A 27,124-nucleotide genomic window follows, 5' to 3' on the forward strand; every position below is an offset into this window, starting at 1 on the left:
TCCTAATACATTTGTTAAGCTAGTATATTTGAGTTTTTCAGTAGAAAACCCTCAAACAATTATTGGGCACATCATGTAGTATACCTGTGTCTTTTATACACTGTCAATCCTCATTAGGTGATCAGAAATCACGTTGTTCATTGCTCAATACTTACAGTGTTGCTTTCATGATAGGACTGTATGACATGAACTTTATGAGCAAGATAATTTAAAATTAAGGCTATCTACTTTTTAAAGCCATTGATTATAGAAAACCCAAAAGTTACTTTGTAATCATTTTTCATTTTCCAATTTCACTTTCCCTAATTTTATTACTTGAAATGCATCCATGGAAATAGTATCTCTGTCCTGAAAACTTCAACACCAAAATCACACCTCTGATTTTGACATATCAATTCTGATAGGAAGAAGGCATAACAGCACAAGATAATGACAGGAGGAAAATAAGTCAGAATATATGCATACAAACTGTTACATGCAAGTACATAATAGTAATAAAGCAAATGAGAAAAGAAAAATCCAAATTGGAACATAAAAAAGCCACAAGACATAATACCTAACTACTTCTAGGTCATTATTTTTCATGTGGCATAAGTTGTTCTTTAATCTCTTTCAATTACTTCAAAAAGATACTTCAAAATAAGAATACACACTTTAATATATCACACCCAGGAAACAGATCTTTGTGCATGGGGTATAGATTATTTACATTACAAAGAGAATATGTATAGTTCCTTTTATTAAATACCAAAGTTACAAGTTTCCCAGCCTAAATTGTATACTTCAGCACTCAGTAATCAACTTTCTCTCTGAATGAAGCAAAGTAAAATACATAGTAAACAACACACCTAACACACACAAGTAGTTCACTTATATTCACTAAAGAAAACTGTGATACCCTCCAGTTTACATTCATGAATTCTTTCTGTCAGTAGTAGTAGTAGTAGTAGTAGTAGTAGTAGTAGTAGTAATAGTTGCTGCTGTTGCTGTAGCAATGATATTTTCTTCAACAACATGAAATTATTCTTAACATTTCATCATTTAGAGAAAAGAATACATACTACACAGTGGTTCTGAATTATACATTAAATAAGACCAATTTGGCCAGATTTTTTTATAAATATGATTTTTAAATGTGCTCACATTTCATGTAGACCATTAATATTATTCATATTGAAAATGTTAGTGTATCTTCATGAAGTCAAACTATTAAGTAGCATTGTCTAAAGCTTACTGTAATACATTATACTATATCATGCGTGCTATATGCACAAGTCCATTACAGTAAGATGTCAGCTGTATTACCATAGGATTCAAGGAAGAATAATATGCTACACTGTGCTTCAAAGCACATTGAGGACAGAAAAACAACAGTGTAGTTCATTTATAAAGGGGATAGATGATTATTAAATCCAATTGGTTAACTTGAAAGTCAGTTTATATAACACCAGGATAGTGTCAACACCACATACTTCATTTTCAAAGGCTTAACTATGACCTATTTAGAAGATTACACCAACAGTATAAAGCCTTTGGCAAAAAAAAAAAAAAAAAAAAAAAAAAAAAAGTTTCACTTGTACTAAATTTAAATTTCTATTAGACGTAAAATTTACAGAAGCCTTATAAAAACCTTTATTTCTAATGAGGCCACTTATGGATAATATACAGATCTGCCTGAACACATTATCTGTAATATAATTCTTCTATAAAAACTTTGGCACCAACTATATCAAGATTTAGTATATTAGCACAAATGTATTTTGCTCTGGCACCAAACCACTATGTTTACATTTTAGTAACTACAGTGAGGCAAATAAATGGAATCCTTTGGTTTTACAGAATAACAAGCTTCTACATGTTTTTGTTGTTTTTCTTTTTTTAAAAAAGCCTATCCTTCAGGATCTGATGTTAAAAAATACTAACGTTGCTTGTCATTATACTATTATGTATGTATACTGATTGTTGGTAATGATTCCCCAAACCATAATTGTATGAAACAAGAAAAAAATTAAATTAACTTTTTTTAAAAGGAATTTTAGAAGCTAATGTGCAGAGAAGTTGTGATGACCTGGTGGACACCCATTATATGCTTAAATGAACACTTGAACACTACTGCAAACACATAATATGAATATTGTGGACCTGTGCATGGTTTTTTAAACCTCACTTCCCCTAAAAATGGGGACTTAATATTACTTAATATTCAAGTAATTTAGCAGAAAACGATGCCTTTGATAAGATTCGGAAAAAGAACTACACATTTAATTTCATCTTCATCCAGTTTAACCAAGGAACACCACACATCTTACAGGCCAGTTGATGTTCGCTTTTTCATGCTCCGTCGCTGGGCTAAGCTTGAAGCAGCTACAGGCTCTAGGACTGGTTGAAAGGTCTTGTGAGTCAGGGCAGAATATGTTGCAACCATTGCTCCCTAAATTAATGAGAAAATGTCACAAACTAAGTAACAATTCTGAAGTTAAAAAAAAAAAAAAAAAACTTTCATATTACATCATGAGACATTTAATCTAGGACAAAACGTTTCCTAGGAAAATAACTGAATATATTAGATCTGAAACTGATGCTCCTTTGATGAATATTACTTGTATGTTTTTCATTCCAATAACTATGCTTTATTCAAAAAATTGTTGAAATACTAACATTTAAAACCGTAGTTCAATATATATGGATATAGAAATGGTTTCATGAACTGTTATAATTTACGAATGAATAGCAATCTTTTGTTTCTATGTGAAACTTGCATTAAGCTCAATCCTAATTCCAGCATCTCTCAAAAACAAGGCAGGTACAATCAAGAAATTTTTATTGTTTCACCTGAAAGGTAGTAGTAAAGTAAGCTAAGAAAATTACATGGTTGTTAATTTAAAATAATCTATCTTTAAAAAACAAAGATATTTTAAGGAATTATCTAAGTGTCATCAGCAAATTGGTTTATTAGGTATCAGATATTTAGAAGGCACCTAAAAGTATGATTGTTTTACCTTAACAACATGTGACATATCATTTCTCTTTGGCTGATCATTTGGCAACTGGTCTCTGTGAGTTATCCATGAGTGCTTTAATATTTGTTCAGTAGTGTACCGCTGATGTGGGTCCATATGAAGCATATGGGAAAGCAAATCCTACATTAAAATAAAAAAAATGTGTATACACACAAATATATGTAATTTCACATTTACTGAAAATGTGACAGCATCAATAGCCTTGCAATTTGTTTATTTTACCTACACTTATGGAAAGTAAAATCTATACTCTGTACAGTTAACTCTCAAGATAATCTTGAGAGAGATTTTTCAATATATACTAAATCCTTATATGCCACTTTTAAATCAGGAGGTGCCAAATCTGTAGAATTAGGTGTGCTATTAGTGAGGGAGGAGGAAAGTGAAAAATGGCAGAAGTTATCCTGGAATGTGCTAAATGTTCAGAAAGAGATAGGGGCTATTGAACTTTGCTGTTAAGTTGGGCCCCAAGTTGTAAGAGAATGTGTACACAGATAAAACATAGAAGGGAGAGCCCCTTGTAGTTAATTCATTCAATAAATTGTGATTTACTGTATACCATATTAAGAATGCAAAGCATAAATCCAATGTTAGCAACTGGCTTCTATCATAGAAATGCTCAGGGCACTGTAAGTTTTCCATCAGAGTAACTATGAATGTATGTTACCTTTGTTTTAATTAAAAAAAAGTTGTAAATTTAATATAACCTTACTTGAAAAGTTTAAATATATTACAAGAGGTAACACTTTTAAATAAACTGTCTCTCCCAAGTATCTTTTAGAAAAATGAGAAGTAAACTGCTTAACAAGCATTTTTGGAAGATTTGGCAAGATGGCTGAATAGTAATAGCTCTGGTCTGCAGCTCCCAGCAAAACCGATGCAGAAGGCGGTTGATTTTTGCATTCCAGCTGAGGTACCCAGTTCATCTCACTGGGACTAGTTAGGCAGTGGATGCAACCAACAGAGAATTAGCAGAAGCAGGGTGGGGCGTCACTTCACATGAGAAGCGCAAGGAGCTATGGGACCTCCCTCCCCTAGCCAAGGGAAGCTGTGAAGAACTGTGCTACCCAGCTGGGATACTATGCTTTTCTCATGGTTTGCAATCCACGGATCAGGAGATTCCCTTGTACGCTACACCACCAGGGACCTGGGTTTCAAGGACAAAACTGGATGGCTGTTTGGGCCGATACTGAGCTAGTTACAGTTTTTTTTTTTTTTTTTTCTTTTTTTCCCCCATATCCCAGTGGTGCCTGGAATCCCAGTGAGATAGAACCATCACTCCCCTGGAAATGGGGCCAAAGCCAGGGAGCCAACTGTTCTCGCTCAGTGGGACCCACTCACATGGAGTTCAACAAGCCAAGAACCACAGGCTTGAAATTCTCACAGCCAGCACAGCGGTATGAAGTCAACCTGGGACAATCAAGCTTGGTAGCGGGAGAGGTGTCTACCATTACTGTGGCTTGAGTAGGTGGTATTCCCCTGACAGTGCTAAGGAGGCCGGAGGGCTTGGAATGAACAGAATTCATCACAGCCCAGCAAAGTGGCTGTGACCAGACTACCTCTCTAGAGTCCTCCTTTATGAACAGGGAATCTCGGAAAGACAGCAGCCTCGTTCAGGGGCTTACAGATGAAACTCCTATTACCCTCGGACAGAGTACCTGGGGGAAGGGGCAACAGTGGGCACAGCTTCAACAGACTTAAACTTTCCTGCCTGCCAGCTTTGCAGAGAGCAGCTGATCCTGCCAAGGAAGATTCTCCCAGCAGAGCACTGGAGCTCTGCTAATGGACAGACTGTCTCCTAAAGTGGGTCCTTGACAGCTGTGCATCCTGACTGGGAGAGACCTCCCAACAGGGGTCAACAGACACCTTATACAGGAGAGCACCAGCTGGCATCAGGCTGGTGCCCCTCTAAAATGAAGCCTCCACAGAAAGAAGTGGGAGGCAATCTTTGCTGTTCTGCAGTCTCCACTACTGATACCCAGGTAAAAAGGGTCTGCAGTGGACCTCCAGCAAACTGCAACAGACTTGCAGAAGAGGGGCCAGACTGCTAGAAGAAAAACTAACAAACAGAAAGCAATATCATCAACATCAACATCAACAAAAAAAGATCCCTATGCAGAAACTCCATCCAAAAGTCAGCAGCCTCAAATATCAAAGGTAGAAAAATCCAAAAACATGAGGAAAAACCAGTGGAAAAATCTTGAAAATTCCAAAAACCAGAATGCCTATTCTCTAAATTATCAAAACTCATCTCCAGCAAGGGCACAGAATTGGACAGAGAATGATACTAATTAATTCACAAAAGTCAGCTTCAGAAGGTTGGTAATAACAAACTCATCTGAGCTAAAGGAGCATGCTCTAACCCAATGCAAGGAAGCTAAGGACCTTGATATAAGGTTACAGGAATTGGTAACTAGAATAACTACTTTAAGGAACATAACAGACCTAATGAAGATGAAAAAACACAGCACGAGAACTTCGTGAAGCATACAAAAGTATCAGTAGTTGAATTGATCAAGTGGAAGAAATATCAGAGACTGAAGATCAACTTAATGAAATAAAGCATGAAGACAAGATTAGAGGGAAAAAAATTAAAAAGAACTAACAAAGCCTCCAATAAATATGAGACTATGTGAAAAGAACTATCTATGATAGATTGGTGAAGCTGAAAGTAACAGGGAGAATGGAACCAAGTTGCAAAGCACACTTCACGGTATCATCCAGAAGAACTTCCCCAACATAGCAAGACAGGCCAACATTCAAATTCAGGAAATACAGAGAACACAACTAAAATATTCCTTGAAAAGAGCAACCCCAAGAGACATAATCATCAGATTCTTGAAGTTTGAAACAAAGGAAAAATGTTAAGGGTAGCCAGAGAGAAAGGTTGGATTAACTTACAAAGGGAAGCCATCAGACTAATAGCAGATCTCTCTGCAGAAAGACTACAAGTCAGAATAAAGTAGGGGCCAATATTCAACATTCTAAAAAAAAACAAAAAAACAAACAAAAAAAAAAAACAAGAAGAAGAAAGAAGAAGAAAGAAGAAGAAAAAGAAGAAGGAAGAAGAAGAAGAAGAAGAAGAAGAAGAAGAAGAAGAAGAAGAAGAAGAAGAAGAAGAGGAAGAGGAAGAGGAGGAGGAGGAGGAGGAGGAGGAGGAAGAAGAAGAAGAAGAAGAAGAAGAAGAAGAAGAAGAATTATTTTCAACCCATTATTTCACAAAAGGCCAAACTAAGCCTTATAAGCCAAGAAGAAATAAAATCCATTACAGACATGAAAATGCTGAGGGATTCTGCCACCACCAGGCCTGCATTATAAGAGCTCCTGAAGAAAGCTTTAAATATGGAAAGGAAAAGTGGTAACTGCTACTGAAAAATAAAAATATAAAGATCAGTGACACTATGAAGAAACTGCAAAAACTAATGTGAAAAATAACCAGTTAGCATCATGATGACAGAATCAAATTCACACATAACAGTATTAACGTTCAATGTAAATGGGCTAAATGCTCCAATTAAAAGACACAATCTGGCAAATTGGATAGAGTCAAGACCCATCGGTGTGCTGTATTCCAGAAGACACAGCTCATGTGCAAAGACATACATAGGCTCAAAATAAAGGAATGGTGGAATATTTACCAAGCAAAGGAAAGAAAAAAAAAATTAGCAGGGGTTGCAATCTCAGTCTCTGATAAAACAGACTTTAAACCAACAAAGATGAACAAAGATAAAGAAGGACGTTACATAATGGTAAAGTGATCAATGCAACAAGAAGAACTATCTTAAATATATATGCGCCCAATACAGAAGCATCCAGATTCATAAAACAAGTTCTTAGAGACCTACCAAGAGACTTTAGACTTCCATACCATAATAGTGGAAGATTTTAACACCCCACAGTCAATATTAGATCAGCAAGACACAAAACTAACAAGGATATTAAGGACATAATCTTAGCCCTGGACCGTGTAGACCTAATAGACATCTACAGAAATCTCCACCCCAAATCAACAGAATATACATTCTTCACAGAAACACATTCCACTTATTGTAAAATCAAACACATAATTGAAAGTAAAACACTCAGAAAATGCAAAAGAACAAAAATCATTAAAAAAAAAACACATTTCTCAGACCACAGTACAATCAAATTAGAACTCAAGAGTAAGAACCTCATTCAAAATCTCACAACTACATAAATTGAACAACCTGCTCCTGACTGACTACCAGGTAAATAATGAAATGAAGGCAGAAATAAGTCATTTGAAGCCAATGAAAACAAGGACACAATGGACCAGAATCTCTGGAACGCAGCTAAACCCATATTAAGAGGGATAGTTTATAGCAATAAATGCCCATATCAGAAAGCTGAAAAGATCTGAAATCAACATTCAAACATCACAATTTAAAAAACTAGAGAAGAAAGAGCAAACAAATTCAAAAGCTAGTGGAAACAAAAAATAACTAGGATCAGAACAGAACTGAATAAGATAGAGACATGTAAATCTCTTTAAAAAAATCAATGAATTCAGAAGCTGTTTTTTTTTTTTTTTGAAAAGATCAACAAAATAGATAGACCACTAGCCAGAATAATAAAGAAGGAAAGAAGAATCAAATAGACAAAATAAAAATGATAAAGGGGATATCACCATTGATCCCACAGAATACTATAAACACCTCTACACAAACAAACTAGAAAAGCTAGAAAAAGGGGATAAATTTCTGAAAACAAATAACCTCCCAAGGGTAAACCAGAAAGAAGTTGACTGCCTGAATAGAGCAATAACAAGTTCTGAAATTGAGGTAGAAATTAATAGTCTACCAACAAAAGAAAGCCCAGAACCAGATAAATTCACAGCCAAATTATAAGTGAGGTACAAAGAGGGGCTGCTACAATTTCCTTCTGAAACTATTCAAAACAATAAAAAAGAGGGATGCTTCCCTAACTCATTTTATGAGGCCATCATCCTGATACAAAATCCTGGCAGAGACACAACAAAAAGAGAAAACTTCAGGCAAATATACTTGATGAACATCGATGCAAAAATCCTCAATAAAATACTGGCAAACCAAATCCAGCAGCACATGAAAAAGCTTACCCAACACAAACAAATTGGTTTCATCCCTGGGATGCAAGTCTGGATCAACCTATGCAAATTAATAAACATAATCCTTCACATAAACAAAACCAATGACAAAAAAAAAAAAATCACATGATTATCTCAATAGATGCAGAAAAGGCCTTCAATGAAATTCAAAACCAGTTCATGCCAAAAACTCTCAATAAACTAGGCATTGATGGAACATACCTTTAAGTAGTAAGACCATTTATGACAAATCTATAGCCTACTATAGCCTATATCATACTGAATGGGAAGAAACTGAAAGCATTCCCTATGGATACAAGCACAAGACAGGGATGCCCTCTCTTTCAACACCAAATCAACAGTATTGAAAGTTCTAGCCAGGGCAATCAGTCAAGAGAAAGAAATAAAGGATATTCAAATAGAAAGAAAGTAAGTCATATTGTCTATGTTTACAGATGACATAATTGTAAATTTAGAAAACTCCATCATCTCACCCTAAAAAATGCCTTAAGCTGATAAGCAACTTCAACAAAGTCTCAGAATACAAAATCAATGTGCAAAAATCACAAACATTTCTATACACGAATAATAGACAGAGAGCCAAATCATAAGTCAACTCCCATTCACAATTGCTACAAAAAGAATAAAATACCTAGGAATACATCTTACAAAGGGACATGGAGGATCTCTTCAAAGAGAACTACAAACTGATGCTCAAGGAAATAGAAGAGGATACAAACAAAATGGAAGAATATTTCATGCTCATGGATAAGAATAAATATTGTGAAAATGGCCATAATGTCCAAAGTAATTAATAGTTTCAATGCTATCCCCATCAAGCTACCATTTACTTTCTTTGCAGAATTAGAAACTACTAATTTAAATTTCATATGGAACCAAAAAAGTCCATACACCCAAGACAATTCTAAACAAAAAGAACAAAGCTGGAGGCATCACACTACCTGACTTCAAATTACACTAAAAAACTGCAGTAACCGAAACAGCATGGTACTGGTGCCAAAACGGATATATAGACCAATGAAACAGAACAGAGGCCTTGGAAATAGCACCAAAAATTGACACACAATCAGATTTTTTGCAAAACTGACAAAAACAAGCAATAGGCAAAGGATTCCCTATTTAATAAATGGTGCTGGGAAAACTAGCTAGCCACATGTAGAAAACAGAAACTGGATACCTTCCTTACACCTTATCAAAAATTAATTCAAGGTGGATTAGTGACTTAAATACAAAATCTAAAATCATAGAAATCCTCCAAGAAAACCTAGGCTATACCATTCAGGACACAGGCATGGGCAAAGACTTCATGACTAAAACACCCAAAGCAATTGCAACAAAAGCAAAAATTGACAAATGGGATCTAATTAAATTAAAGAGCTTCTGCACAGCAAAAGAAATTATCAGAGTGAACAGGTGACCTACAGAAGGGAAGAAAAATTTTGCAATTCATCCATCTGAGAAAGGTCTAATGTCCAGAATCTATAAGGAACTTAAACAAATTTACAAGAAAAAACAAACAAACAAACAAAAAAAAAACAACAACAATAAAAAAAAAAAAAAAAACAAAACAAAACAAAAAAAAACCTGATCAAAAAGTGGTCTAGGGTATGAACAGACACTTCTCAAAAAGAAGACATTTATGTGGCCAACAAACATGAAAAAAAAAGCTAATCACTGTCATTAGAGAAATGCAAATCAAAACCACATTGAGATCATCTCACGCAAGTTACAATGGCGATCATTAAAAAGTCAAAAACCAACAGATGCTGGTGAGGATGTGAAGAAATAGGAATGATTTTACACTCTTGGTGTGAGTGTAAATTAACTCAACCATTGAGGAAGACAGCGCAGTGATTACTCAAGGTTCTAGAACCAGAAATATCATTTGACCCAGCAATTCCATTACTGAGTATAACATCCAAAGGATTACAAATGATTCTAGTATAAAGACACATGCATATGTATGTTTACTGCAGCACTATTGACAACAGCAAAGACTTGGAAGCAACCCAAATGCTCACCAATGATAGAGTGGATAAAGGAAATGTAGCACATATACACCATGGAATACTATACATCCATCAAAAATAATGAGCTGTCCTTTGCAGGGACATGGATGAAGCTGGCAATCATCATACTCAGCAAACTAACACAGGGACAGGAAAACAAACACCGCATATTCTCACTCATAAGTAGGAGCTGAACAATGAGAATACATGGACACAGGGAGGGGAACATCACATACCAGGGGCTGTTGGAGGCTAAGGGTCAAGACGATGGAGAGTATTAGGACAAATAACTAATGCATGCAGGCATAAAACCCAGATGGGTTGATAGGTGCAGCAAACTTCCATGGCATATGTATACCTACATAACAAACCCGCACATTCTGTACATGTATCCCACAACTTAAAGTAAAATAAAATTTAAAAAACTGTTCTAATATAAAAAAACACCATTGTATGAAAGTTTTTAGCATGGGGAGAAAGGACAGATACAGGCGAGGGGACGGAAGGCAGAAAACCACACTGCCATGTGTGTACCTATGCAACAATCTTGCATGTTCTTCACATGTACCCTAAAACCTAAAATACAATTAAAAAAAAAGAAAAAAAAAGAAAGTTTTTTTTATCAACAGCAGAAGCAATGAAACTAAATACTCTAAATAGTACTATGAGATTCTGAAAAATAATGTAATTGGCTGAAATCATATAAGGGATTACAGCAACCAATCAAAAACCATACTGGGAAAAATTTTACAAAAATAAATAACAATTAGTTCTAAAAAGAAGATAATAATGAATTATTTCAATGAAACAAATCTAAGCAGTTATTGACAAAATAAAATTTCAATAGTCCAAGGATTTCTGCTTCTGGTCAAGATGAAACACCAAGGACTGAATGTACCTATCTGCCTGAAACAAACAATTAAAAAAAAAAAAAAAAAAACATAAAACATATGAATTGACAGTTTTCAGGATATCAGATGTTAGGCAGTAAAGGAAAGTAATTCCTAATAGCAGGAAACAATCAGATTCACATTGTGATTGCTTCAGCTAACTAACGAGAGAGTTTTCTAGCTGTTGTGCAGGTAAGGGAAAGATGAGGAGCTGAGGAGACAGAATTGAGACTCAGGGGAGACCAAGGCAAACAGAATTAGCAGGACAGACTCTGAGAGGGTTTTGAAGAGCGGAGAGAAGGAATTTTAAAGCTCTATAAAAGGTGTCCTTAAAGTATCTAGCAAATTACTACTGATAAACAAATGTAAGGAAATAAACCAAGACCTTGGAAAGAACTATCTGAAAGGATTGGATGAAAATCAGAACTCAAATAATTGAAGTATCTAGCCTGTTTCCACCTGCAAAAATGGAAATCATAATTCATGAAGTATATTATAGAGTACTTAGAAGCACCTTGCCTAAATAGTGAGTAGCCCTAGAATAAACAATAGTCTAGCCCTACTGAAAAAATTTAAAAAGGAGGACCCAAAAGAATAAAATTGTTTCCATCAAATTAACTTCTGCCCAGAATAAAACTCAAGCATACTTATAAGAAAATGAAAAACTAAACCTAAAATTAAAAGAAAATAAATAAAAAACATCAGAGAAGAAATAAACAAAATAGGGAATAAAAATACAAATGACAAATGAAAAAGGGTTGGTTTTATGAAAAGATAAATAAAACTAACAAACCTTTAATGGGACTAAGAAAAAAGAGGTTATTGAAATAAATAAAATCCAATGGAAAAGAAGACATTACAACTGATTCCCCAGAAATGCAGAGTTATGAAACTATTATAAACAACTATATGCCAACAAATTGGAACACCTAGAAGAAATTAATATATTATTGGATATATAAAATATATCAAAATTGAATTGACAAAATAGAAAATCTGAACAGACCAATAGCCATTACAGGATTTAATAGTTACAAAAAGTCTCCCATCAAAGAAAATCCCATTATCTGATGCCTTTACTGCTGAATTCTTTTTTTTTTTTTTTTTTTTTTTTTTTTTTTTTTTTTTTTTTTTTTTTTTTTTTTGAGACAGAGTTTCGCTCTTGTTACCCAGGCTGGAGTGCAATGGCACGATCTCAGCTCACCGCAACCTCCGCCTCCTGGGTTCAGGCAATTCTCCTGCCTCAGCCTCCTGAGTAGCTGGGACTACAGGCACGCGCCACCATGCCCAGCTAATTTTTTGTATTTTTAGTAGAGACAGGGTTTCACCATGTTGACCAGGTTGGTCTCGATCTCTCGACCTTGTGATCCACCCGCCTTGACCTCCCAAAGTGCTGGGATTACAGGCTTGAGCCACCGCGCCCGGCCTACTGCTGAATTCTTAAGAACAAATAGCAATCCTTTTCAAACCATTCCAAAAAATGAAGAGGAGAAAATCCTTCCAAATTCATTATAAGAAGCCAAAATAAACCCTACTATCTAAACCAGAGAAGAACACAGCAACAAAAATCTAGAAGTCAGCAGTCTTAAAGAACATAGGTGTAAAAGTCCCCAACAAAATACCAGCAACCTGAGTTCAACAGCACATTAAAAACATCAGTCAAAATGATCAAGTGTAATTTATCTCAGAAATGCAAGGAAAGTTCAACATATGCAAATCAATACACATGACACATCACATCAACAGAATTAAGGACAAACACCATATAATAAATATAAAATGCAGAAAAAGCATTTGATAAAATTCAACATCCATTAATGATAAAAAACATTAAACAAATTAGGTGTAGAAGAAACATATCTCTACATAATAAAAGTCACATATGACAAACCCACAACTAACATCATACCAAATAGGAAAAGGTTGAAAGCTTTTCCTCTATGATCTGGAATAAGATAAATATTACCACTTTTATCACTTTTATTTAGCATAGTACTAGAAGTCCTATCCAGAACAACTGGGCAAAAGAAATAAAGGTCATGCAAATTGGAGAGGAGAAAGTAATACTGTTACTGTTTGCAGATGAGATTATCTTATTTATAGAAAACCCTGAAGATTCCCTCAAAAAACAGTTAGCATAAACAAATTCAGTGCAGTTACAGGATAGAAAAGCAACATACACAAATCATTAGCATTTCTATATGACAATAGTGAACTCTCTGAAAAAGAAATAGAAAAAGTAATTCCATTTAGGAGCTACAAAAAAAAAAAAAAGTATACAGGAATAAATTTAACCAAGGACGTGAAAGAGCTCTACAATGAAAACTATGAAACACTGATGGAAGAAACTGAAGAGGATACAAATAAATGGAAAAATACTCAATTTTCATGAATAGCAATAAATAATATTCTTTATATGTCTATACTACCCAAAGCAATTTACAGATTCAATGCAATCTCTATCAAGGTATCAGTGGTATTTTTCACATAGAAAAAAACTGTAAAATTTGTATAAAAATATTAAAAGACTCCAAATAGCCAAAGCAATTTTGAGCAAAAAGAACAAAGCTGGAGGCATAACGCTGACTTCAAAGTATTTTATAAAGCTACAATAACCAAAACAGCATTATGTTGGCATAAAAATAAACATATAGACCAATGGAACACAACAAACAACACAGATATGTATTGATGCTCTTACAACCAACTGATTTTCAATAAAGTCGTCAGGAACACACATTGGGTAAAGGATGGTCTCCTCAATAAATAGTGCCAAGAAAACTGGACATCTATATGCAGAATAATAAAACTAGATCACTACCTCTTACCATATATAAAAATCAATGATAAATGAATTGAAGACTTGAAACTGTAAAACTACTAGAAGAAGAGATGGGAAGAAAAATGCTTTATGACATTGGCCTTCATAAGGATTTTGGGGTAAGAATTCAAAAATACAGGTAACAAAAGCAAAAACAGACAAATGGGATTACATCAAACTGAAAAGTTTCTGCACAACAAACAGTTATTACAACTGTATTCTCGATGTTCAAAAATTAAGTATAGACAGAGAAGATATATAAAAAAGACTCAAACTTCTAGAGACAAAAACTGAAATGTGAGATAACAAACAATAAAACTAAATCAAATAGACACAATAGATACTTTCCAAAAAGAAACACAAGAGTATAAAACAAGAACAGTCTGTGTGAACTGTAAGACAACTTCATATTCATATATATATATATATATATGCAGTTGAAGTCCTGGAAATTAGGAGCAGAAAAGAATATTTAAATAAATAATGGCCCCCAAATGTCCAAATTTGATGAAAATCATAAATTCACAGATCCAATAAGGTCAATAAAACCCAAGTACAAGAAATATCAAGAAAACTGCATCAAGGCACATTAAAACCAAATCACCCCAGACACAAAGAAAACAATAAAAGCAGCTACAGAAAAAAAGAACATGTTACATGTGAAACAACGATAAGGATAACAACAGATTTCCTGTCAGAAAAAAAAAAAAATCAAATTGGAATACTGTGGAGCAACATAATTAACACATTGAAAAAATTTTCCACCAAGAATTTTATATTGGTGAACATATCTTTCAAAAATAATGTCAAATATTACAAGGCATAAAGAAGGTTATTTCATAACATAGAGGAGACAACTAATCAAGAGAAAAATTATAAACATTTATTCATGTAAAAACAAAGCCTCAAAATATATGAAGCAAAAGCCATTATAACTGCAAGGAGAAATACACAAATCCATAATGATAGCTGAAATGAGAAAGTAGACATCATATAGATTACAGTGGTAAATTGCAGACATTTACCGGTTAGTAAGAAAATATTATTTAAAAAAGCTTTATGCCAATGTGTTTGACAATGGACAAATCCCTTGAAATAAAAAATGCCATTTTTTTTACTCAAGAAGAAACAACTAACCTAAAAGCCATATACCTATTTAAGAAATTGAATTTATAGTTAAATGTTTCCAACAAAGGAAACTAGGTCCAGTTGGCTTCACTGATTAATTCCAATAAACATTTAAGAATAAGAAATCCTTATTCTAAATAACTTTTCTAGAAATGTGAAGAGGTGGGAATGTTGCCGAATTCATTTAAGACCAGTATTACACTGATATCAAAATCAGACAAAGATATTTACAAGAAAATAGTACATACACATCCCTCATAAACACAGATACAAAAATTGAAAAGAAAATTTTAGCAAATCAAATTTAGCTATATATATATATATATTCTATTATGATCAAATGGTACTTACCATGAGAATGCAAGGTTGGCTTAGCATTTAAAAAATCAAGGTAATTCAGATGTATTAACAACAACAACAACAAAAATCATGTGATTATCACAGAAGACATAGGAAAAATCTTTGACAAAATCCAACATTCATGTCCAATACAAATTTTCACCAAACCAGAAACAAAATGGAACTTCCTTCACTTAATTAGAAGCATCCATGTAAAACGTACAGCTAACATCTTCCTTAATGGTGAAAAATAAATGCTTACATTCAAAATCAGGAGCAAAACAAGAATGTCAATTCTCTCCACTTCTAAAACACTATACTGGAAGTTCTAGCCATTGAAATTAAAAAAAAAATCCATATTAGAAATCAAGCACTAAAAACGTCCTTATAACAAATGATATTATTATCTATGCAGAAAAATTTATGGAATCTATAAAAAAGCTACTAGAACTCATAAGTGAGTTTAGAAGGTTGTAGTATATACGATCAATAAAATAAAAATCATATTTCTGCAAACTAGCAACAAAAAATAAAAAATAAAATTTTAATGTCATTGGTAAAAACGAAATACTTGGGGAAAATATGTGATAAAAGATATTTGAGACCTGTATATTTAAATATATAAAATATTGTTGAGAGAAAGCAAATAACTAAATGGAGAGAGATACTGTGCTCATGGATAAGAAATGCCAATGCTGTTAAAATGTCAATTCCTCCCAAATTGATCTATAGCTTCATCACTATCTCATTCAAAATCCTAGCAGACTGTTTTTTTCTGATGGATATTGAAAAGCTGATTGTAAAATTAATATGGTAATGCAAAGGACTCAGAATAGCAAAGCAACAACAACAACAACAAAAAAAAAAAAACCAAAAAACTTTGAAAAAAAAAAAAAAGTTGAAACACTCTTGGTACCTGATTTCAAATTTTAATTATAAAGCAATAGTAATGAAAATAGTATGGTAATAGTGTAAAGATAGACAAGTAGATAAATGAAACATAATATAAAGTGTAGAAATAGAACCATGTGTATTTGGACAGTTGATAAAGACACAAATGCAATTTGGCTAAAAAAATGATGTGATTTTCAAAAAGTAGTACTGGAACAACTGGATATTCATATGTAAAAAATAAACTTTGACCATACATTTTACTATATACATATGTTAAATCAAAATAGATCACTGACCTAAAGATAAAACCTAAAATGATACAACTTCTAAAAGAAAACACAGGGGAAAATACAGATGCTCTGATTTATTAAGGGATTATGCCCTGAAAAATGCAGACTATAGGTTGTTTACCACCATGATCACATAGCTGACTGGGAGCTGTGGGTGGCTGCAACAACCCAGCATTGCCAAAGAGTATTTTAATGCACATTGCTAGCTCAGGAAATAATAAAAATTCAAAGTCCAAAGTAAAGTTTCTATTGAATGCATACTGGTTTTGCTCTATCATAAGTAAACAAAATCAGTCAAACCATCATAAGTTGTGAAACCTCTGTATTTGAAATCTTGGGTAAGGTAAAATTTGTTAGCTCTAATATCAAAAACATGATACATGAAAGAAAAAGAATAATCTTTATAAAATTAGAAAGGACTGTTCTTTGAAAGATACTTAAGAGAATTGAGACAATCCATTAAAAGAAAGTAACTGCAATGCATAGATGTGACAGAGAACTTGCATTTATAATATTTTAGGAACACTCAAAAACCCGGTAAAAAAGGCAAAGGAAAAGATAAATGGATGGCAAATAAGCACATTAAAAATGCTGAACATCTGTAGTCACTAGGGAAATGTAAATTAAAACTACTTTCAAATAGTATTACACGCCTTTTAAAACAGTTAATTAAAAAAAAAAAATCCAGTGTTGTCAAGAATGTGGAAGAACTAAAATTTTCATATGCTACTGGTGAAAATGTAAAATAATTCAGGTATTTGAAAAACAACTGGGTGGTTTCTTAAAACATTAAACATATGACTCAATCATTCTGCTCCTAAGTATTTATACAAAAAAAAAAAAAAAGATATGCACACATAAAAACACTTGAGCATAGATATTCATAGCAGCTTTATTGGTAACAACACGAAACAACACATAATGTCCATCAATAGGTGAACAGATAAAAAATGATGCATCCATATCAAGAAATATTCAGCAATGAAAAGGAATTAACTATTGCTATACTTCAACATATATAAATTTCAAAATAATTATATATAAAAGAGATCAAAAGACTGTAGACCTATAATCTAATTTATAAACATTTCAAAAATATATAAACATGTAGTGTCAGACAGCACATTTGTGTGTGCCAGAGAATGAGAGGGGTGGAAAGTTATAAATTGAAGATATAGGTCAGGAGAGAGGGAATTACAAAACAGCTTGAGGAAATGTATATTGGTAATGGATATGTCCACTATCTGGTTTTTCATTTTGTATAAATTATACCCCACTATAGTTGCTTAAAATACAATGGTCTAGCATATAAGACTAAGTTCCTGAGGGCTGCTAAGATAACCAAATAGGAAGAGCTCCAGTCTGTAGCTCCCAGAGAGATAAAAGCAGAAGGTGGGTGATTTCTGCATTTCTAACTGAGGTACCCGGCTCAGCTTCTTGGGACTGGTTACACTGTGGGTTCATCCCACGGAGGGTTGGGGAGTCACCTCACCTGAGAAGCACAAGCGGTCCAGGAACTCCCTCTGCTAGCCAAGTGAGGCTGTGAGGGACTGAGCCATGAGAAATGATGCATTCCGGCCCAGATATTACACTTTTCCCACAGTCCTTGCAACCCTCAGACCAGGAGATCCCCTCAGGTGCCTAAACCACCAGGTTCCTGGGTTTCAAGCACAAAACTGTGAAGCTATTTTTGGGCAGACACTGAACTAGCTGCAGGAGTTTTCCTTCATATCCCAGTGGTACCTGGAACACCAGCATGACAGAACCATTCACTCCCCTGAAAAGAGGGGTGAAGCCAAAGGGACAAGTGGTCTGGTGGTCTAGCTCAGCAGAGCCCTCTGGCATGGAGCACACAGCAAGCTGAAATCCACTGGCTTGAAATTCTAACTGCGAGCACTGCAGTCTGAAGTCGACCTGGGACACTCGAGCTTGGTGGAGCTTGGTCACCCACCATTACTGAAGGTTGCATAGGCTGTTTTCCCATGATGGTGTAAACAAAGCCACTGGGAAGTCTGAACTGGGCAGAGCCCACTGCAGCTCTGCAAAGCTGCTATAGCCAGACTGTCTCTCTAGATTCCTCCTCTCTGGGCAGGCCATCTCTGAAAGAAAGGCAGCAGCCCTGGTCAAGGACTTACAGATAAAACTCCCATCTCCCTGGGACAGAACACCTGGTGAATGGGGCAGCTGTGGGTACAGCTTCAGCAGACTTAAATGTCCCTGCCTGCCCTCTGAAGACTGCAGCAGATCTCCCAGCACACCACTTGAGCTCTACTAAGGGACAGACTGCCTCCTCAAGTGGGTACCTGACCCCCATGCCTACTGACTGGGAGACACTTCCCAGCAGGGTTTGACAGACACCTCATGCAGGAGAGCCCTGGCTAGCATCTGGTAGGTGCCCCACTAGGACGAAGCTCCCAGAGGAAGAAACAGGCAGCAATCTTTGCTGTTCTTCAGCCTCTGCTGGTGATACTCAGGCAAACAGGGTCTGGAGTGGACCCCCAGAAAACTGCAGCAGACCTGTAGCAGAGGGGCCTGACTGTTACAAGAAAAACTAACAAACATAAAGAAATAGCAACAGCATCAACAAAAAGGACACCCACACAAAAACTCCATCCAAAGGTCACCAAGATCAAAGACCAAAAGTAGTTAAATCCATGAAGATGAGGAAAAACCAGTGCAAAAAGGCCGAACATACAAAAAACCAGAATGCCTCTATTCCTACAAAGGATCACAGCTCCTCACCAACAAGGGAATAAAACTGGATGGAGAATTAGTTTGACAAATTGACAGAAGTGGGCTTCAGAAGATGGGTAATAACAAATTCCTCTGAGTTAGAGGAGCATGTTCTAACCTCATGCAAGGAAGCTAAGAACATTGAAAAAAAGATTAGAAGAATTGGTAACTAGAATAACTAGTTGAGAGAACAGAAATAACCTGATGGAGCTGAAAAACACAGTACAAAAACTTTGTAAAGCATACACAAGTATCAATAGCTGAACTGATCAGCTGGAAGAAAGGATATCAGACATTGAAGATCAACAATAAAATAAAACATGAATACAAGATGAGAGAAAAAAAAATTAAAAGGAATAAACAAAGCCTTCAAGAAATATGGGACTACATGAAAAGACCAAACCTATGTTTGATTAATGTACCTGAAAGTGACAGGGAGAATGGAACCAAGCTGGAAAAAGTTACTAAGGATATTATGGAGGAGAACTTCCCTAAATTTGGAAGACAGACTAACATTCAAATTCAGGAAGTATAGAGAACACCACAAAGATACTCCTTAAGAAGAGCAACCCCAAGACACATAATTGTCGGATTCACCAAGGTTGAAATGAAAGAAAAAAATGATAAGGGCAGCTAGAAAGAAAGGTCAGGATATCCACAAAAAGAAGCTCATCACACTAACAGCAGATCTCTGTGCAGAAACCCTACAAGCCAGAACACAGTGAAGGCCAATATTCAACATCCTTAAAAAAAAAGAAATTTCAACTCAGAATTTAATATCCAGCCAAACTGAGTTTCATAAGCATAGAATAAATAAAATCCTTTACAGACAAGAAAATCCTGAGAGATTTTGTCACCACCCAGCTTGTGTGATGAGAGCTCCTGAAAGAAGTACTAAATATGAAAAGGAAAAACTGGTATCAACCACAACAAATACATATCAAAGTGTAAAGACCATCAACAGTATGAAAAAAACTGCATTGACTAATGGGCAAAATAACCAGCTAGCATCAAAATGACAGCATCAAATTCACACACACTATATTAACCTTAAATGTAAATGGGCTAAATGCCCCAATTAGAAGACACAGACTGGCAAATTGGATAGTCAAGATCCATCAGTACTGTATTCAGGAGACCCATCTCATACACAAAGACACACATAGGTTCAAAATAAAGGAATGAGAGAATATTTATAAAGCAAAAGAAAAACAAAATTAAAAAAATAGCAGGGGTTGCAATCTTAGTCTCTGATAAAACAGACTTTCAACCAACAAAGATAAAAAAAAAGAAAAAGAAGAACATTACATAATGGTAAAGGGATCAATGCAACAAGAAGAGCTAACTATCTTAAATATATATGCACCCAATACAGGAGCACCCAGATTCATAAAGGAAATCCTTAGAAACTTATAAAGAGACTTAGACTCCCACACAATAATAGTGGGAGACTTTAACACCCAACTGTCAATATTAGATCAACGAGACAGCAAACTAACAAAGATATTCAGGACTTGACCTCAGATGTGGACCAAGTGGACCTAATAGAAATCTACAGAACTCTAAACCCCAAAATCTACAGAATATACATTCTTCTCAGCACCACATTGCACTTATTTTAAAATTGACCACATAATTGGTAGTAAGACACTCCTCAGCAAATGCAAAAGAACAGAAATCGTTAACAGTCTCTCAGACCACAGTGCAATGAAATTAGAATTTAGGATTAAGAAACTCACTCCAAACCGCACAACTATATGAAAACTGAACAATCTGCTACTGAATGACTAATGGGTAAGTAATGAAATGAAGGCAGAAATAAATAAGTTCTTTGAAACTAATGAGAACAAAGACACAATGTATCAGAATGTATGGGACACAGCTAAAGCAGGGTTAGAAAAAAATTTACAGCACTAAATGCCCACAGGAGAAAGCAGAAAACATCTAAAATCGACACCCTAACCTCGCAATTAAAAGAACTAGAGAAGCAAGAGCAAACAAATTCAAAAGCTAGCAGAAGACAAGAAATAACTAAGATATGAGCAGAACTAAAGGAGACAGACACAAAAAAACCCTTCAAAGAAATCAATAACCCAGGAGCTGTAATTTTGAAAATATTAACAAAATAGATAGACCGCTAGCCAGACTATTAAAGAGAAAAAATAGAGAAGAATCAAATAGAGACAATAAAAACGATAAAGGGAAGATCACCACTGATTTCACAGAAATACAAACTACCACCAGAGAATACTATAAACACCTCTTGCAAATAAACTAGAAAATCTAGAAGAAATGGACAAATTCCTGGAAACGTACTCTCCCACGACTAAACCAGAAAGAAGTTGAATCCCTGAATAGACCAATAAAACGTTCTGAAATTAAGGCAGTAATTAAGAGCCTATCAACCAAAAAACGTCCAGGACAAGATGAATTCACAGCCAAATTCTACTGGAAGTACAAAGAGGAGCTGGTGCCATTACTTCTGAAAGTATTCCAAAAACAGAAAAAGTGAGACTCCTCCCTAACTCATTTTATGAGGCCAGCATCATCCTGATACCAAAACCTGGCAGAGACACAAGAAAAAAAGGATATCTCAGTTCAATATCCCTGATGAATATAAATGCAAAAATCCTCAATAAAATACTGGCAAACCAAATTCAGCAGCACATCAAAAAGCTTATTCACCAGAATTAAGTCAGCTTCATCCCAGGGATGCAAGACTGGTTTAACATACACAGATCAATAAATGTAATTCATCACATAAACAGAACCGATGACAAAAGCCACATGATTATCTTAATAGATACCAGAAAAGGCCTTGGATAAAATTCAACACCACTTCACATTAAAAAGTCTCAATAAACCAGGTATTGATGGAAGATATCTCAAAATAGAGCTATTTATGACAAACCCATAGCAAATATCCTACTGAATGGGAAAAAGCTGGAAGCATTCCCTTTGAATACCAGCACAAGACAAAGATTTCTTTTCTCACCACTCCTATTCAACACAGTTTTGGAAATTCTGTCCAGGGCAACTAAGCAAGAGAAAAATAAATAAATAAATAAATAAAGGGTATTCAAACAGAAAGAGAGGAAGACAAATTGTCTCTGTTCACATATGACATACTTTTATATTTAGAAAACCCCATCATCTCAGCCTAAAAACTCCTTAAGCTGATAAGCAATTTCATCAAAGTCTCAGGATACATAATCAATGTGCAAAAATCACAAACATTCCTATACACCAATAACAGACAGAGAGCCAAATAATGAGTAAACTCTCATTCACAATTGCTACAAAAAGAATAAAATACCCATAAATAAAACTTGCAAGGGACGTGAAGGAACTTTCCAAGGAGAACTACAAACCACAGCTCAAGGAAATAAGAGAGGATAGACAAACAAATGGAAAAACAATCAATGCTCATGGATAAGAGAAATCAGTATTGTGAAAATGGCCATACTGTCCAAAGCAATTTACAGATTCCATGCTATCCCCATCAAGCTATCATTTACTTAATTCCCAGAATTAGATTAAAAAAAAAAAAAAAAACTACTTTAAATTTCACATGGAACCAAAAATAGCACATAAGCAAAAAGAACAAAACTGGAGGCATCATGCTACCAGACTTCAAACTATACTACAAGGCTACAGTAACCAAAACAGCATGGTACTGGTATAAAAAAAGAGATATAGACCAATGGAATGGAACAGAGGCCTCAGAAATAATGCCACACATCTACAACTACCTGATTTTTGACAAACCTGTCAAAAACAAGCAATGGGGAAATAATTCCCCATTTAATAAATGGTTTTGGGAAAACTGGCTAGCTATACGCAGTAAACTGAAACTGAATCCCTTCCTCTCACTTTATACAAAAATTAACTCAAGATGGATGAAAGACTTAAATGTAAGACCTAAAACCATGAAAACCCTAGAAGAAAACCTAGGCAATACCATTCATGATGTAGGCATGGGCAAAGACTCCATGACTAAAACACCAAAAGCAATGGGAACAAAAGACACAATGGACAAATGGGATCTAATTAAACTAAAGAGCTTCTGCACAGCAAAAGAAACTATCATCAGAGTGAACCGGCAAACTGCAGAATGGGAGAAAATTTTTCCAATTTATCTATCTGACAAAGGGCTAATATTGAGAAACTACAAGAAACGTTAACAAATTTACAATAAAAGAAAACAACCCCATCAAAAAGTGGGTAAAAGATATGAACAGATACTTCTCAAAAGAAGACATTTATGCAGCCAACAAATATATTTTAAAAAGCTAATCACTGGTCACTAGAGAAATGCAAATGGAAACGACAATGAGAAACCATCTCACGCCAGTTAGAGTGGCAATCATTAAAATGTCAAGAAAAAACAGATGCTGAAGGGGATGTGGAGAAACAGAACACTTTTACACTGTTGGGGAGTGTAAATTAGTTCAACCATTGTGGAAGACAGTTTGGCAATTCCTCAAGTATGTAGAGCCAGAAATACCATTTGACCCAGCAACCCTATTACTGAGTATATACCCAAAGGATCATAAATAATTCTACTACAAAGACAAATGGACGCATATGTTTATTGCAGCATTGTTCACAATAGCAAAGCCTTGGAACCAACCGAAATGCCCATCAATGATAGACTGAATAAAGAAAAAGTGACACATATACACTATGGAATACTATGTAGCCATAAAAAAGGATGAGTTCATGTCCTTTTCAGGGACATGGATGAAGCTGGAAACTATAATTCTCAGCAAACTCAGAAAACCAAACTCTGCATGTTCTTACTCATAAGTGGGAGTTGAACAATGAGAACACATGGACACAGGGAAGGGAACATCACATATCTGTGTCTATCGGGGGTTGGGGTGCTAGGGGAGGAGTAGTATTAGGGGAAATATCTAATGTAGATGACAGTTTGATGGGTGCAGCAAACCACCTTGGCATGTGTATAGCTATGTAACAAATCTGCATGTTCTGCACAGGTATCCCAGAGCTTAATGCAGGCATCCCCAAACTACGGCCCGTGGGCCACATGTGGTCCCCTGAGGCCATTTATCCGGCCCCCCCACTGCACTTCAGGAAGGAGCACCTCTTTCATTGGTGGTCAGTGAGGAGCACAGTATGTGGCGGCCCTCCAACAGTCTGAGGGACAGTGAACTAGCCCCCTGTGTAAAAAGTTTGGGGATGCCTGGCTTAATTTATAATAATTAAAAACAGAGAGTGAATTATAGGGGGTCTTCAAAAAAATCCTCTCTTTTCATCATTAAACCTTATCTGAACTTTTCTACTTATTTGCCTGGGATTCTGAGGGATTCTTGAAAAGTATAGTCAGTGATAGAAGTGAGAGAATGAAGAAGAATTTTATGAGATGGGTCTCTTCAAATATTAACACATATTGCTATCTCTTAATTTTACTCCTAGGGCTCTCTATTGCTAATGAGAAATAGAAAAAGTAACATTTGATTGTCTGTCCGAGTGCTTTTATACATTTTTAATATCACTTAACACTTTCTGAACACTTAGTATGTATCACGTATACAGTCTATTTTTATATACATACATGTTTATATAATACATATAAGCTGTTTAATCTTTCTAACAACACTGAGGTATATACTATACTATCTTCACTTTACAGAAGTGGAAACTGAGGTACAGGGCTTAACCAAAATTCCCAAGATCACACAGCTTACATGACTCATAAGGAACAGAGCCAGGCTAAATATCTCGGCACTCTGACTCCTGAGTCATGGTCTTAAGTGCTAAACTATATCAGCTCTCATTCTTCCCCCATTAAAATCAAATATGATGCCTGAACTTTATATATTATTACTTTCTTTTTAAAGTAATAATTATCACACAGACACGTTTGTGCTCCACGTTTGTAGACTTAAATCAGCATCCTTGGAAAATATAAAAATCCCTGTTCCCCCCAAAAAATTAGTTTTTCATGATGAAGTATAAAACGTTAAATTTTATTATATATCCACCAAATGAACTTAAGTTCAGTTAATGCTAGGATGGTCATAAAATTTGTCATTCAATTAGGGACACTTAAGAGCAAAAGGCATAAACCAGGACTGTCCCAGGCAAACTGTGATACAAGGTTAATTTTGTTAAAGCAAAAGGTATATAATTATTCATGGAGTAAAATTCAGCTAAGTTATATATGACTAAGGTATATTTGAAAATATTCTACAGGTACATTAACTTAAAAGATGGTCAATTTACATTTGGAAACAAAGACAGATTAACAAAAGCAAAGTGGATTCTTCTGATGTGTAGCTCAAAATGAAAATGTAGTAAATATGGCCCTACCATAAATACAAAACAAAATTTTATAATCACTGTTTCCTAAGATATTGTTAACAGAATGTTGATTAGTTCAAACATATTACTAAAAATATGTTGAAGTCATCAAATGACTTCATAGCAAAAGTATCAACATTTTGCTACTTTCTTTAATGGAACCGAAAGTAGTTTTAATAGTATGGCTGGGCGCAGTGGCACACACCTGTAATCCCAACACTCTGTGAGGCTGAGGCTGGTGGATCACCTGAGGTCAGGAGTCTGCAACCAGCCTGACTAACATGGTGAAACCCTGTCTTTGCTAAATACAAAAAAATTAGCCAGACATATTGGTGCATCCCTGTATCCGAGCTACTTGGGAGGTTGAGACAGGAGAATGGCTCAAACCTGGAAGACGGAGGTCGCAGCGAGCTGAGATCAGACCATTGCATTCCAGCCTGGGCAATAAGAGTGAAACACCATCTCAAAAAAAAAAAGTAAATAATACATTTATTTTTAACATCCCTCAATATTATGTAACAAGCTCTCCTTCACAGAGTGAAAAGCAGAAGATGAATGAGAATTGAAAGAGAAAGTGCCATTATATTAAGTATTAAATAATATTCACTGGATTTTTTTAGTAACTAAAAGAAAAATGTACTCACATTTTATAAAAATTTTTCACTTTCATATGAATAATTTTTCATTTTTTTGATATAGATGTTAGTGCTAGCCAGTTAAAAAAGAAATATACTGAGCTATGACAAAAATGATCACTTACATATAATCAGTTAGACATTTAGTAAGACGACCTAATTGGAAGAAAACCATTATTACCAAAAATTATTAATTTAATCTATCCTGGACTTCAATTTTTTTTAATTTGTTCCATTTCTTGACTTTATTTCTGTTCTGTTGATCTATTTTTGTTTTTTCTCAAATTTTAAGTTATGGGGTACATGTACATGATGTGGAGTTTTGTTACATAGGTAAACGTCTGCCATGGTGGTTTGCTGCACAGATTAACCCATCACCTAGGTTTTAAGCACAGCATGCATTAGCTATTTATTCTGAGGCTCTCCCTCCCTGATCCCCTCAACAGGTCCCAGTGTATGTTGTTCCCCAACATGTTTCCATGTGTTCTTATTGTTCAGCTCCCTGTTAAGTAAGAACGCATAGTGTCTGGCTTTCTGTTCGTGCATTAGTTTGCTGAAAATAATGGCTTCCAGCTACATACATGTCCCTGCAAAGAACATCCTTCTTATGGCTGCGTAATATTCTATGGTATTTATGTACCACATTTTCTTTATCCAGTTCATCATTGATGGGCATGTGGAATGATTCCATGACTTTGCTATTATGAATAGTGCTGCAATGAACATATGCCTACATGTACCTTTATGAGAATTATTTATATTCCCTTAGGTGTATGCCCAGTAATGGGATTGCTGGGTCAAATGGTATTTCTGGTTCTAGGTCTTTGAGGAATTACCACACTGTCTTCCACAATGGCTGAAATAATTTACATTCCAACCAACAATGTAAAATTGTTCCTATTTCTGCACAGCCTTGCCAGCAATTGTGGTT

General features: G+C 35.1%; 1 protein-coding gene across 5 annotated transcripts in view; it reads right to left on the bottom strand.

Moving 5' to 3' along the window:
• The window catches only part of RPS6KA6 (ribosomal protein S6 kinase A6), a 140,054-nt gene that overhangs the window by 3,658 nt on the left and 109,272 nt on the right, over positions 1-27,124 (bottom strand). For 4 of the 5 annotated variants that reach the window (XM_003936820.4, XM_074392000.1, XM_010347337.2 and 1 more), the window contains 2 exons: positions 3,000-3,140; positions 1-2,431 (listed from right to left, as the gene is read on the bottom strand). The exon at positions 1-2,431 is cut by the window's left edge and continues 3,658 nt beyond it. In XM_003936820.4, coding sequence (XP_003936869.1) covers positions 2,306-2,431; positions 3,000-3,140 — 267 coding nt within the window. In that variant the 3' untranslated portion in view covers positions 1-2,305. Of the gene's footprint in view, positions 2,432-2,999; positions 3,141-25,945; positions 26,021-27,124 lie in introns of those variants that run through there. The other variant, XM_074392001.1, reaches the window with a different exon arrangement.

The sequence above is a fragment of the Saimiri boliviensis genome, chromosome X, assembly GCF_048565385.1.
Source record: "Saimiri boliviensis isolate mSaiBol1 chromosome X, mSaiBol1.pri, whole genome shotgun sequence".
NCBI lineage: Eukaryota > Metazoa > Chordata > Mammalia > Primates > Cebidae > Saimiri > Saimiri boliviensis.